At 43.5% G+C, this 15,262-nt stretch overlaps 1 protein-coding gene and 1 long non-coding RNA gene across 2 annotated transcripts in view; one reads left to right on the forward strand and one right to left on the reverse strand.

The window, feature by feature from the left end:
* LOC135089830 (tribbles homolog 2-like) overlaps nt 1-12,167 on the forward strand; it is an 84,298-nt gene extending 72,131 nt beyond the window's left edge. The window contains 2 exon segments of the mRNA XM_063985929.1: nt 6,800-6,982; nt 8,184-12,167. Coding sequence (XP_063841999.1) covers nt 6,800-6,982; nt 8,184-8,502 — 502 coding nt within the window. The 3' untranslated portion in view covers nt 8,503-12,167.
* Nucleotides 11,368-14,310, reverse strand: LOC135089831 (uncharacterized). Its single transcript, XR_010261657.1, has 2 exons — nt 14,003-14,310; nt 11,368-13,880 (listed from the first exon to the last, which is right to left on the reverse strand). It is a non-coding gene; the product is annotated as an uncharacterized LOC135089831 (long non-coding RNA).
* Nucleotides 14,311-15,262: the final 952 nt, after the last annotated feature.

Here is a 15,262-nt window from a genome sequence, read left to right on the forward strand (position 1 = left end):
TTTCACATGTATTTGTTTAGCGCATTGGGACAACATTCTTGTGTGTGTGTGTGTATGTGTGTGTGTGTGTGTGTGTGTGTGTGTGTATGTATGTGTGTGCACTCGTAACCTTCACCTCAATACTTACTGTGCAACGATCGTCCTCCCTTCCCTCCATCTCTTAATCCCCCCCCCTTCACTCTCCCCCCATCACTCTCCCCTCTCCCTGCTCATTCACGCGCTCTCTCCCCCCCCCTCGTCTGCTCGCCCGCCTCGACCTTGCAGTGACTCGCTAATGGTAATAGTAGGGAGGTTCTTGCTGTGTATTCCCATTACTTCGCACTCACTTCATACTACAACACACGTCACCATTTCTAGCAATTGGTTGGTTTTCTCTTTGGTGTTCTCATATCTTTTTTTTTCTTTTTTCTTCTTCTTTTTTTTTCGTCCCGTTTGTTGTCTTGTCTTCTTTTTTTTTTCTTTTTGTGTTCCCTTTTTTCCTCTTCTCTTATCTTCTATTCTGTTCTGTTCCGTTATCTCATCTCATCTCATCTCTTCTCCTCCCTTCTCTTCTCTTCTCTTCTTTTATCTTTTTTCTTTTCTTCTTTCCTGTTCTCCTCTCTTCTTTCCGGCTTTTTTTTTCAGTTTACTCCTTCATACCCTCGATTTTATTTCCTCCTTTCATTTTTTTTTAATTTCATTTCTTATCACGATCTACTATTACATTATCACCAGAAACGATCTTAATCTTGATCTTGGTAAGTCACGCATTTCTCTCTACGCCTTTAAGGGAAATGAAAGGAAGGATAAACAGTAACAAGCACACACCTTTAACTCACACACCTAACACACAGCATTATTGCCAGGTATTTCTTTTGACTCCTTTCCTCACTTGTGTAACCTCATTCCTCATTACTCTCACTTCGCTTAAGTTTTCTTGTTCATTCCCTTGTCACACCACGTACCTACTTAATTCCTTTCCTTCTTCCTTTTCCTTCATTCTTTTATTACGCTTTCATCATTCCTTATCACTCTGCTGCGTCCTTAAATAGATGGTTATTCGTTTGTATATCATTAAGCACATCCTTGATTTCTTTCCCTCCTCTTACCTCATCCCTCATCCACGACATTATCTCCTATTCCTGATTCACTCCTCACCTGTCCTCTGTTCGTCTTTATTTCTTCCCTTCTCACCTGCAATTAATGAGAGGTGTGGCTGGTATGACGCGGTGCTTGTTTCGGGGATGTTTTTGCGGTGGTGGGTGGTGGTGAAGGGGTGGTGAGGACAGGATGTTGTGGTGGGGTGGAGGGGTTACGGTATTAGGGGTGGTAATAGTATTTGCAGGATGTGGTAGTGATAGGATGATAAGGTGGAGTGAAGTGTGTGGTTTTGTAGTAGAAGTAGTAGTACCAACAACAGTAGCAGCAGCAGTAGTAGTAGTAGTAGTAGTAATAGTAGTAGTAGTAGTAGTAGACAAGGGTGTAACATTTCCTTATCATCACCTGAAGATCACTTACTTACATATCTAGGAGTAACGGCACCTGTTTAATTAGTGGCCCTAGGTGTGTGGCGGCATCTGACTGGGCCTGTGGCATCTGAGGAGGGAGGCCGCTGAAGAAAGAGGAGGAAGAGAGAGAGAGATACTGAAGGATGGGGAGGAGGAGGAGTAAGAGGAGAAAGGAACAGCGAAGAAGGAAAAAAGATAGTAGCAATTAAACAAGAACGTAAAGGAGAGAGAGAGAGAGAGAGAGAGAGAGAGAGAGAGAGAGAGAGAGAGAGAGAGAGAGAGAGAGAGAGAGAGAGAGTTGTGAGTGGGTGTGTGAGTGCGTTTGTTACCATCACGAGAGTAGCCAAGACATAGTATTGATCACTGCTCCATCCCCACCCCCCTTACCCCTTTTCCTCCATCTTCCCCCCCTCCCTCTTCCTCCTCCTGGTGCTGCTGCCTCGCCAACTCCCTTATGTTCGTCGCCCCTCATCAAGGTCACAGTATTAGGGCGGGTCCGGCATTGAAGTGAAGGTCTTGTTATTATATTACCCTTTGATGATTGTTTCTACGAGCTTCACCCTCTCAATCCATCCATTCATTCATCCATCCACCCTTTCAGTCCATCCATTTATCCACCTTTCCCTCCACCCACTTCCCCGTCCCTCTTCTTCCATGGGCGTGTCTGAATAAGGTTTTGCTACAGTGATTAACGTGTTTGTACCTGTTTTTCTCTGTTTTTTCCCTCTCCCAGGTGTTAATGAGAGGCGAGGTGGGTGAGGTTAATAGAAGCCACGTAGACTGGTCGGTTCTGATTAGATAAGGGCATTGTAGGTCACTAGGGTGAAGGGAAATACCTGTGATAGGAGGAAAAAAGAATAGAGAAAAAAAGTAGGGTACATTATCGTGTGTGTGTGTGTGTGTGTGTGTGTGTGTGTGTGTGGCGTGCGTCAATGCAGTGAAGGAAGAGGAGGGAGGAGGAGGAGGAGGAGGAGGAGGAGGAGGAGGAGGAGGAGGAGGAGGAGGAGGAGGAGGAGGGGCAGTGGAGGTTTGTTATGGCTGGTTCTGTGTTTATACCTAGAGAGAGAGAGAGAGAGAGAGAGAGAGAGAGAGAGAGAGAGAGAGAGAGAGAGAGAGAGAGAGAGAGTAGCCTGAAATACGGTCTAAAATTAGCGTAATTGGAAGTGGCTCTGCACTGCTCGAGGTCACCACCACCACCACTACCACCACCACCGCCGCTGCCGCACAAGTCGGAGGCCGCAACACGTCACCACCGCACTTGATACGGCTTTCTCCGTCACACGAGCGCCCGCCACGCCCAGTCCGCGGCTCAGTTTTCCCGCGTCACCACCTGAACGCCGGCTTAGAGGTCAGGAGGGAGGGGAGCAGGAGGGGGGAGTGTTCACGAGACAAGACAACGCCATCATAATTACGTGTGTGTGTGTGTGTGTGTGTGTGTGTGTGTGTTATGGGTGTCACGGCCAAGCAGCCAAGGTAGCGAGTCACGTTGCGTCATGGAGCAGCGGACGCGGACGGGGACGCGGATGAGAGATTGCGAGAGAGTGAGCGAATGATGTGAGTGAGAAAGAGAGAAAGAGAACACCGCTTCGGGGACACCTTGGCGCCGCGAGACACACACCTGCCGCGTGCATACACCACCTGTCTCACCTGGGAACGCCTGAGCACACCTGTGAATGATTTCCTCACGTTTACCTGTGCATCTTTCACGGTTGGGTTGCGTCACTCACTTGTGGACACCTGCAGGGTTATCACACCTGTTTAACTATCGCGTCTTGATTTTACGAACAGAAAACGAGAGCCCTGATTTACGCGGGTGTTAAGGGAAACAGCTCCTCGCTTGTATGTATGTATGTGTGTATGTCTGTCTGGTGTGTGTGTATGTGTGTGAGGTAATATTAACGTTACCAAACACGTGGACTTAAAACATTACGCCAGCCACTGTAACGCCTCCGCTTAAACCTTCACTACATCCACCTTCCACCTCGTGTCAAACTCAAAAGAACACAAAGAGAGAGGAACACCCTTACGAGACTTAAACTAAATTGAGTAAGTGAATAGATAATGATAGAAATAGAAAAAAAAACAATGGATGCAGGTTAGTAAAGACTCCTCACCTTTCACCTAAAGTTCTCTAAATTAAGATACGTGTAGGATAGAAAAAAAAAAAAAAAAATTGACCACTCGTGTCGTACCTTCGTCTCACCTGAAGTTACTGTAAATTAGAAATACCTGTAGGTAGTAAAGACGAAGACCCGTCACCTCAATCTCACCTGAAACTACTCTAAATTAAAAGGCAGTCCCTCCTCACCTGTGTACGTACCTTTTGTCTCACCTGAAGCTATTATGAATTAAAAGCAACACGTATAAAGTATAAGAAACAATAAAGAACAGAGCCCCTCCTCACCCCTGCCACACCTCCTGTCACACCTGCATACCATACCAGTGTCAAGGATTAGTGCCAGTGTCATTTTACCCGGAAGTCCTCGCCCCGCCCCTGACGCCGCGCCCCGCCCCGCCGCCACTGCCCGGGTGAGGCGAGGCGAGGCGGTGACCCTGCAAGGCGGCGTTGTGTAAGGCGCCGCGGGGAGACAAAGGAAATAGCCGCCGGGGAAGCCAACTGCAACAGCGGCGCGGCTCTGTCACAACCAGCACTCAGCTACACACACACACACACACACACACACACACACACACACACACACACACACACACACACACACACACACACACACACACACACGAGTAATTCCTTGTATTTCCCCTGTTGTTACCATATCCTACTCTTTCTTCAGCCTCACACACTCTCACACATACCTCCTCCGTTACACACACACACACACACACACACACACTAGAATAATTCCTTGTATTTCCCCTTTACTGTTACCATATCCTGCTCTCTCTCTCTCTCTCTCTCTCTCTCTCTCTCTCTCTCTCTCTCTCTCTCTCTCTCTCTCTCTCTCTCTCTCTCTCTCTCTCTCATATTCCATCCACCCCGGCTTCTACGTGTGTGTGTGTGTGTGTGTGTGTGTATGTGTGTGAGTGACATACCGCTGATTCATTCGTACGGGTTCTTCCACGGTTCTTTCCCTTTAGACTGGTCCCTTCCTCCCGGTCTTAACCCAGTCTTAACCCGCCCAGCCCAGTCTCTCCTCCTCCCGCTTGCCCCCAGCTGGCCGTGGTGAAAGAAGCTCGGTTAAGCAGAAAAGCAAGGCAATTCTGGCATCTGCTCTTTCTCACACCTGTCTTCTGAGTGTGCGTGTGTGTGTGTGTGTGTGTGTATGAGGAGAGGTGACGCCAGGGTGCATTTCCTCTCTCTCTCTCTCTCTCTCTCTCTCTCTCTCTCTCTCTCTCTCTCTCTCTCTCTCTCTCTCTCTCTCTCTCTCTCTCTCTCTCTCTCTCTCTCTCGTTTTATTTGTTTCTCATCCGTGTTTTGTTTTGGTTTTAAAGGAGATAGAGAGAAAAATATTTTGGGTTTATGAAAGTTTGTGTGGTATGTGGTCCTCTCTCTCTCTCTCTCTCTCTCTCTCTCTCTCTCTCTCTCTCTCTCTCTCTCTCTCTCTCTCTCTCTCTCTCTCTCTCTCTCTCTCTCTCAGCCAGTTTCTCCACTCCTTTATCTGTTTTGCTTTCTTAACTTCCCTCCCTCCCTCCCTCCCTCCCTCCCTCCCTCCCTCCCCCCTTGCCACCTCCACATCCCCCTCCCTCGTCTTGCGTTGCGACAGCCATTAAACTCCACATCAGAAGCAGACACTCTTAAAAAAAAAATAATAATAGAAATACAAGAACGCGAAGTATTGCAGTAACACTTGAATAAAAAAAAAGAATAAAAATAAAAGAAAGGGTATTGAGTGTGTTGTATTCTTAATATTTGCTGTCTTTGGATAGGTCAGGAGTGTTTGTGTGGAAAGTGTGGGATTGCATGCTTTTGGGGTAAGTGTGTGTGTGTGTGTGTGTGGGTAGTAGTAGTAGTAGTAGTGTTGCAAGGGTGGAGGGCCGGAGGTGGGGTTGGGTAGTGTGTGTGTGTGTGTGTGTGTGTGTGTGTGTGTGTGTTTTGTGGGTTTGGAGAGGGGGGATGTGTGTGTGTGTGTGTGTGTGTGTGTGTGTGTGTGTGTGTGTGTGTGTGTGTGTGTGTTGGGGGAAGGCAGAGGGATTATGTGTGTGTGTGTGTGTGTGTGTGTGTGTGTGTGTGTGTGTGTGTTGGGGGAGGGCAGAGGGATTATGTGTGTGTGTGTGTGTGTGTGTGTGTGTGTGTGTGTTACTTTCCTCATAATGGTCTTTAGGGTCCTTTTCATTATTTTTTTATGCATTAGAGAGATCAAGGGCAAAATCAAGTGGATGAAACAAGAGATGAAAAAGAAAGGACTGGCTTATATACCCACATCCCCACAAAAATATGAGATAGAAAAATACAAAAAGAAAACGAAAAATGCAAAAAAAAAAAAAACGCAAAAATATGAAAAGGAAAGAAAAAATACAACAAGAATCAAGGGGAGAAGATCCAAGAGAAAATGTGGTGCAAGTTCAGAGTATAATATTTCGAAAGACGCTACCGATTGCAAAAGGAGTGATTGAGTGTGAGTGTTTCAGACCCTTAGTGCACCGATCTTGAGTCTCCCCCCCCCTAGTAGGATCACCTTGGGTCCCTCGCTGGTGGATTTTCCAGGCCCATAATGCCGCTAATCAAAGAGTTTACCTGCATGCAAGTCTGATAAATGACAGTAATGCTAGTTTGATGATTTATGCTATTGCAGCGATGTAAAAGTTCATTTAGTGGGGCAGAGTAATCTTAGTTTAATAATTAATATGAGTTTGGAAAGAAGTTGATATAGTTTCAATCATATTTTTGTTTTTTATTAGTTTTGTAAGGATTTGTGTTTATAAGTTCACATAGTTCTTTTTTTAATTATAGTTTTGCAATGACTTATGTGTTTATAATGTAAGCCCACACAGTTTTGGCCATATATGTCTTTTAGAATATAAGTTTAGTAGTGATTAGTGTTTTATAATACAAGTCCACATACTGCCAGTCATCTACGTCTTTTAAAACATTAGTTACGTAGCCATTTGTGTTTAGAATTTACATACTAACTTTCAATCATACACATATTCTAGAACATTAATCTGTTAGTCATTTATGCTTAGAATTCAAGTCCACACACCCCATTACACATGAATCTTACATTTTTGACTCTGTTTGGGGATCAGCACCTCAGTGGGTCTTCTTTCTATTACAATTTTGTTGCCCTAAGCGGGTGCACCTCTTACATAAAAAAAGACAAAAAAAATCTACAACACATCCCTTTCCTTAACAGACAAGAACTGGAGCTGGAGAGTTTGGAGGACAGTGTGCTGGTGGGGGAGGAGGACCTGCTGGAGGACAAACACGGCTGCCCTGCCTACGTCGCCCCTGAGATTCTCACCTCCTCTTCTTACTCGGGACGTGCGGCAGACATGTGGGGGCTCGGTGTCATGCTGTACACGATGCTGGTCGGCAGGTGTGTGTCTGTGTGTCTGTTTGTGTGTGTGTGTGTGTGTGTGTGTGTGTGTGTGTGTGTGTGTGTGTGTATTTTTAGAGGATTCAGTTAAGTTTGTAATGTCCTGTCTTTTAAAGTTGATGTGTTGTGTTTATCTTTAAAGCTGTGAATGCTCCTTGTGTGTGTGTGTGTATGTGTGTGGAGTACCTGTTGTGTGTTAAGCTGGTTCTATTTACTTTTTTCCTCTTATTTTTTATCAATTTTTTTTTTTTGCAAGTTAGTTGTATGCATTTATCTGGCTGTGTTCATCTAGGTCATCTTTTACTTTGTGTTTTAAAAGTCAGGATTTGGTTTTCTAGCATTCTCTCTCTCTCTCTCTCTCTCTCTCTCTCTCTCTCTCTCTCTCTCTCTCTCTCTCTCTCTCTCTCTCTCTCTCTCTCTCTCTCTCTCTCTCTCTCTCTCTCTCTCTCTCTCTCTCTCTCTCTCTCTCTCATGTGTGCAAAGTTTGCCAACATCCCTGTGTCGTAACCTCTCACTATATTTGTCAAGAATATTCACTCAGCCTTTCCTTATAGTGAGCACGGAAGGAAGTTTCTTTTTCTCTTTTTCTGCTCTTGAGTTTAGTAATACACATCTGAACCTTTCCCAACATTCCTGAGTAAGAGCATTCAATGAACACTTGACAGCCGGCAGGTGTTTTGTTATTTTATGCACACACTCACTCACACATTGGCGAGATTGTTGTGAATCAGTCAGTCAAATATTTTCCCTTGGGTTTTATGGTGCCAAGGACTTCCATGGGATGTTTTTATGCCTCAAGTCACTTCTGGGCTGCAGCGGCATAACAGATGTGGTTCTGCTGGTATTATACTGACAGTTAAACTTTTTACAGTAACCTGAGTCATAACAGATAGTGCTTCTGACAATGGTGCTCTTCTGTTTTCCACAATGTAAGTAGGTCATGATATCGAAGTAGGTAAAGTGTGTGTGGTGTCTTTCTTGCCTCTGTGGGTTGGCTTTTCTTTTAAAAAGGTCCCCTAAGGTGCTAGCTGCTAAAGAACAATCAATAGGAACATCTAAAATTGTAGAGTAAGTGTCTTGAAACCTCCCTCTTGATAGAGTTCAGGTCATAGGAGGAAGGAAATACAGAGACAGGCAGGAAGTTACAGAGTTTATGAGAAAAAGAGATGAATTTTGATGACACTCTGTTCTTTTGTTGCAGATATCCATTCCATCACTCCGACACATCATCGCTCTTCGCCAAGATCCGGTGCGGGGAGTTCAAGGTGCCAGAGTGGGTCAGCTCCCGTGCCCGCCACCTCATCAACGCCCTGCTGCGCCGTGACCCGGCCCGCCGTCTGGCTGTGCACGATGTCCTGTCCCATCCCTGGCTCACCCGGCCCCCCCGCGACCACCCCCCAAGGGACCCCACCGACCACACCGTCCCCACCATGTGTGTCCCGCCCCACTCCACCTTCCCGCACTCCCCCAAGGGCTCGTCCTCCGCCAGTAGCCACACCCCAAGCCTGTTTGGGCTGTAGGTCCCCCAGCCTGGCCTGCTGCTGTAGTCTGGTGCCCACAGTGTTGCCATACCCACCACTCACTTAACATGCCCCTACAGTCTGAGGAAGCTGTGGCCATAAACTTCTCAATTACTTTCAGGATATTGTGTAGCACCAAAAGTTTACTCTACTGCAGTGTCCAGGGTTCCGTCGCATCTTCTACCTTGAACAAAGTCCGAGATTGGTGTAGCCCTAAGTTATCGTTTAAGGTGTGCCACCGCCACAAACCTCGCCCGCCAGCAGGGCCCGCAAGCTCTGGGCTGCGTCATGCCACCCATCGTTCAGGGAGTTATCTTGGGCTGCGCCACCACGTCCAGTCCAGAAAGTAGGAACATTTAGTTACACACACAGAAGGTTGTGATGCAGACCTGGGATCATGCAAGGTGTGGTGAGGGGGCCACATGTCACCCTGACCTCTGGTGGAGCAGCCAGACGGCGAGGTTACTATGCCATTGTAATGTTATGGAACACAAGAACATAGGTGCTGGTGCTTTCAAAGCCTTCACTAATTTTTAAAGAATATTAAGAAAGGAAATCCAGTCCTATAGGGTTTCAAATTATGTCCATTACGTATTTTGTAAATGCTTTCCGTATCAAAAGTGCAACTTGTTGTAAGAATATAATCCAGTAAGTATGAAACTCTTCTTGATAATGTTGCAGTGAGTAAAAATTCACCCTCTGTGGTCTGAGAGCTGTCATGAAGCGATGAAGTTGCAATATTTTTCACTGATTTCAGCGGATCAGTTAGGCAGGGCAGAAATTCCTAAGGCATGCTCTGGTGTTAGCTGGAGCAAGATTATACATGAAAAATCTGTGATAATAGCATCTTCAAGGCTGTTCTTAAAGGCTTCATTCAAATATGCGTCTGCTTGAGTGCCACAGGGCGAGGTCCGGCCTTTAGGATGTTCCATGGAGTTAGTGTGGAAAGCTGTTGTAGCCTGGAGATGTATCACCTTCAAAGGATATTCTTAGGAGTCCTTTAGCATTATGGTGTTGTAGGATCAATGGCAAGAAATGTAAGAAGCTCTTTACCTCTTTCTTCTATGTAATTTAAAACTATTTTCTATCAATTGCAAGTAAAGTACAAGATTAATAAGTAGGATGTAAGTTGTGTTCTGTGTGCGGGTACTGTGTGGTATAGCAAGAGGCGGCTGCCCTCCTGGGGAGGCGCCGGGAGGGAGCTGCCGGACTAGTGTTGGGTGCACCACCATTTCATCAGACCTCTGCATTGTTTGTAACAGCATACATACAAATCTAATGCATTCAATGCCTCACATTTCCAAGCCTGTTGCCTGGCTATTTATATACTGGTGTTTTCAACTTTTATTGTGATTAATAGACAAAGAATATAGCTGTATTTTATGGTTTGTTTTCCGTTTCTCTACACGGTAGGGAATGTTTGCATGGTGAGATGATTTACAAGCAATCATGAGCTTTTGTTTTTGTTGTTTTTGTTTTCTGTTCTTTTCTCTTTTTATTATTATTAGTAATTATTTTTTGTTTGTTTGTTTATTTATTTTTTGTGTAGTGGAGGATGAGCAGCTACTTTTTGTTTGTATTGCTTGGGTGTGAAGTGGTGGTTGCCAGGCCCAACTTCATTATAGTGTTTTCATAACTCTGAATGAATCTGAAGTAAATGTGTCTACTGAGGATATTATTATGCAACTTGGTCATGTTTGTTCTGAAAGGGGTGGGCAGTGTAGATGAAGAGCACTATCATTTTCACAACACAAATTAAAGTACATAGTATGTGTGGAAGAATTACCCATTTTTCCTTAATTGCTTTCACTGTATGAGGTTTGAAACTGAAGCTGCATCTTCAAGCTACCTAAGGCAAATAGATTGAGAAATAAATCTACCTGCTGATCATTTGCAGTCCTGTTTTATAGGAATGCCACTTGTCCAATCTTCCCCACTTCTTCCCTGGTGAGTGTGAGGCAGGGCATCCGTCGCCAGCCCTGCCGGTGTAGCAATTGAGTGTTGATGGCATTGATCTGTCGGGGGATCGCACATCACGAGTGTTGGGAATTTCTTTCTCTCGGTGTCACGCTGAGTAATAGTTTCCTGTAAATATATAAGGCTGAACTTGCTGTACACTTGCATTGTAATTGCTACCTTTACTGATTTTTGTATTAATTTTGTTCCCAATGCTAGTCTGTAACACAGTTAGTACGACAGTTGTTTTAGACTGAATTACCTTCATGAATTTGTTGTAAGATTCACGGTAATGCGTTCTCCTGACTTCTTGTGATTTGTACATACAACTTCATTTTAGATATTTATTTACGTTGAGCCTGGAGTCTTGTCTGAGGCTGGAGGTGTGCCGGGTGACACCGCAAGGCCGGTTGGCAAGAGTTAGTGCATGCTTGAGTGCCACACAGGGGAGGACAGATAGCAAAACCAAATTGAATGTTTCTAGAGTTGGCAATGCTTTTTTTACTAGGTATATCTGGTTTATATGAGTTTTTTTTTCTTTTTTTTTTCATCTTGAGTTAAAAGTGAGAGTGTATTGTGTTAAGTTCAATTTGGACCCCACTTGAGTTAACTACTACATGTCTTACAGTGCATACTATACTCAGCTATAACTTGTGTTCGTAGTTCTCGTGAATTCTGCCATATTTCCATCGTGTGTGCAATATTATGATCCTTGGGGTGGATATTTCATTTGTAGCCATATTCTCAGTCATTTCAAGAGTAAATGATGATTATAAGGTAGAACAAGTGCAAGGAGTTGGCAGCTGTACCCATTGCATTGTGACGGTACCACAGGGTCCATCTCTCCATATCCTACTGTTTAGAACACCCAGTGATTCCAGTGCTGCAGATGGCACACGCAGAACACTGTTCCTATATAGACTTAGTGTAGGATGACCTCAGAGTGTATTTAATCCCGTACTCCACAGATGCCACTTCTGTATACTGTTTAGCAATGACCACTTGACTGCTGCCTCAAGATAGGTATTGTGTGTGCTGTGCATGTTATGGACCATTTGAGAGTGCACACTAGTTTTATAGCCAAATGAAAGTCATTGTGTTTTTTTTGGGAAAGACCATCACTTTGGCATGTTTTATTTGATAACTGAAAATTTCCAAGGGCAGCAGCATCTGTCCCTGTTGAATGAAAGTGATACATACTGTAGTACTACCAAGAGCAACAGATATTATGAGGGCAACACTGAATCTTGTTGTGAATGCTGAAATATTACTATCAATCTGTGTTCTTTGAGATCAAAATGCAGAAACTCAGGATCTATCCAAGTTAGGGTGAACCACACAATATTACATCACTCACAGTTAACTTGATTTGAAAAGGTCCATTATTTTGTCACAAGGTTTGAGTCAGGAAGATAGTATGGCAGACGGGTTATAGCTGTCACTTAAATAAAACAGGTGACCAAACAAAAATAAATGTTATACATACGTGTAAGTAAATTTCAGGTATTAAAAAAAAAAAAAAACACTACAGAAGTGTATTTTGTAGTTTGAGAAACCATTAGTATGCTACTGTATACATATCTGATCTGACTGTAAAAGCCATGTTGGACATACCTTGCTATGATGCTCATGTACATGTAAATATATTTTTTTGTACATACGTACTGTACTGTGAATATTCCATGTTACAATAAAAATTACTTGTGAAACTTGCCTGTTTGAGTAAGGTACCTTGAGGAACGATAGGCTACATGGTGTCACTGATGTAATTACTGAGACCAGAAAAAATGCTGCTCTTATAAAGGTGGGACCAATGATGGCAATGGTCATTTAGGATGGGAGGAAACCAAACCCCTGACAGTAATGAAATATCAATGAATCATCAACTTTCAGGTAAAGTAAGTTTAACCATCAAGTGTCTACTCAAATTGTTACAGTCATTCCATCTGCAGAAATTGCTGAGGATAGACATGAAGTAAATTCTTCAAACAAGAATTATGAACTGAAAACATATAGTACAAATGGTGAAGAGCCTTACAAGCTTATAAGTATCTGATAATATGAACAAGTCTTTAACACCTATATTTCCTGCATTAAGCATATCAAAATTACAGTTAATGGTGAAAGGAGATAGTATGTGTTCACATAAACATAAAAAAATAAATAAATAAAAAAAAAAAGGAAAAACGCTAAGTTAAGGTGAAAGGAGATACATAACACTCGAGACATGGAATGAGATGCATGTGTACGAGTATATATTATCCCTTGATACTGAGTGTGTGCCCTGCCTTGGGATGCTGGGAGCGAGGGAACTAGCGGTGACTATACCCAGCTAAAGGAACAATGCACCTTTGAGCTGCTGCAGTATATTACAACAATGTTACACTTTCACTGCATATATTATACACTTACGTGCTTGATGACATAACACTTTTTCCCGAAAGGAATGGCAGTGGGTATGTTTTGTGTGCTGCGTGTGGTGTCATATATCCTAAACAAGTGGTAGATGTTTTTTTGAACTATGTAACAATGCAGCTCTGTTGACGTAACTCGCCGTCAGTGACAGACGGGATGGGAGGAGACGTCTTCAGGTAAGGCTTATGCAAGTACGGTGTCTTTGTGTGACACTTGAACCTCAAATATTATATAAGGTAGACCGTCATGGAAAGCGATGCATAAGGGACGGTACATAGTGTGAACCGGACTAAAAACAAAAGTAGGTTATGAATACCATAGAGCATAACACGAGAGGAATTTGCAGCCAAAAGAAGCTTGCCGGATGAGGTTTATTTAACAAGTTGAAGCAACAGTGTTAGGTGGGTATTGCTGCAGCTGCTGGTTGGCTGGCTGTCTAGCTTCGCTCGCTGCCACAAATCCATCTGTCCATTGTTCACTGACCATCCCCTAATGCAGAGTCCTTCAAAGTACGGGTTGGGAGCCAATACTGTGTCACAAGCTCTTGTTCAGTGGGTCGCCACATCGTAAACAGATATATAAACAATAATTCAAAAGTGAGTGTATGTGTGTGTGTGTGTGTGTGTGTGTCCAAATGAGAATGAATTAGTTATTGTCAAAGGGAGAGGTCAGGTGAGGATCAGAACGAGGTGTCAGAGGCAGCAAATATTCTATTAATTCCAAGGGAGGGGAAGGGGAGGTTTAGTGCAGACGTGAACAGGAATGTCCTGCCACAATGAGGGTTTGGTTTCCTGAAGGATGTAAATGCTGGTCTGAGGGGATCTATTGGTCATATCATGCAAATGTCAATTGGTAATTGACATCGGCACGGTGACGCTCGATGTGCGCCAGGGATCGCCCACATCATGCGTGTTACCGCTAGCAGGCGGCAAAGGTTGCTTCAGACCCACACGGTGACACCAATCATTTATTGTATCCGATTGAATCCGCTTGAATTCGGTCAAAACCTGAAGACATACATTAATGATCATAGACAATATTCTATATGAATAATTTGTGTAATACAGGTATGATTCTGCACGTTACTTATAGGATAACGTATTCTTACACAGGCAGTTGTTAAACTTACGTGTTTGGGTCTTGGGGTAATCGTTAATTAAGCAACGCGCACGCCCTTTCTGACAGGTGCTCTAGATAGGCCTATCTACTTCTGTATCTGCACCGACACACGTCTTCCCTGCACGAGTGTCCTCAGCCAAGTGTCCCTATCGTCCTCAGTTACTGCCTGGGTTCCTACTCTTTCCATCGTTATCCATCAGCGACGGCGATAAGGCTGGCCTCATCTTAGCCTCATGTCATAACAAGCATCCTTCATCTCCTTACATCAACACTACCTCGACACCGACCGTACAAGAAATTCGCTGACTTAGGCCTCGTCTTGGTCCTCTCCCTGACCTCCAGGTCCTTTCCTTCCTCATTGATAAATTCGCTTGCACAACAACAACTTCTTTCATCCGTTTGGCGGTAACAATATATATATATATATATATATATATATATATATATATATATATATATATATATATATATATATATATATATATATATATATATATATATATATATATATATATATATATATATATATATATATATAATAAACAAAAGTGGTCCAAGGACACTACTTTGAGGCACTCAATTTGACACCTCTTTCTGTTCTGATGATGAACCACCCACAACAACTCGTTGTTTTCTCCCCGTTAGTAATGCTGAAATCCACAATATTTACAACGCTTGGCATACAATAAATGAGAATCATAGAAAACCAATGAGGCATTTTGGCGTAAGCAACCATATAACTGAGTGTTTTGGCTACAGTCTGCCGAGCGGGGCCTATTTAGCCACATTTAGAATAGGGAGACGGAGGAGGCAGCTGAGGCAGGCCCTATATTCTTAAACACTGCGTAGCACCTCCACTATTTTCAAAAAACTTTTAGTTGAAGTGTTGTGAGTTTTGAGGATAATTTTTTTTTCTTTTTTTTTATGGTTCTGGTGAGAGATTAACAAGACTTGTACATTATTATCAGAATAATAACTCGTGAAAACCCGGCTAATCATCTATGTGGCCTTGGAAAACAGACGTGGTGAGAGAGCAAACTGTTCTGAATGCGGCCAGACACCCCTCACATGCGTAGCAAAAGACCACGTCATCTCGCTAAGATAACGCGTCCTTCTCCCAAAGCATCACGTACTTTATCTCAATATCTCGGCCGCTCTTAATATCAATAGTGCTGATTAAGGGTTCAAAATGGCTTCATCCTGTAATATAAAGATTCGAGTGGTGGCTCCTCGTCTGGTCCTATCTAGCTGCCAAGGTCCAATGGGTTAG

This window comes from Scylla paramamosain, chromosome 33, assembly GCF_035594125.1.
Source record: "Scylla paramamosain isolate STU-SP2022 chromosome 33, ASM3559412v1, whole genome shotgun sequence".
Lineage (NCBI taxonomy): Eukaryota > Metazoa > Arthropoda > Malacostraca > Decapoda > Portunidae > Scylla > Scylla paramamosain.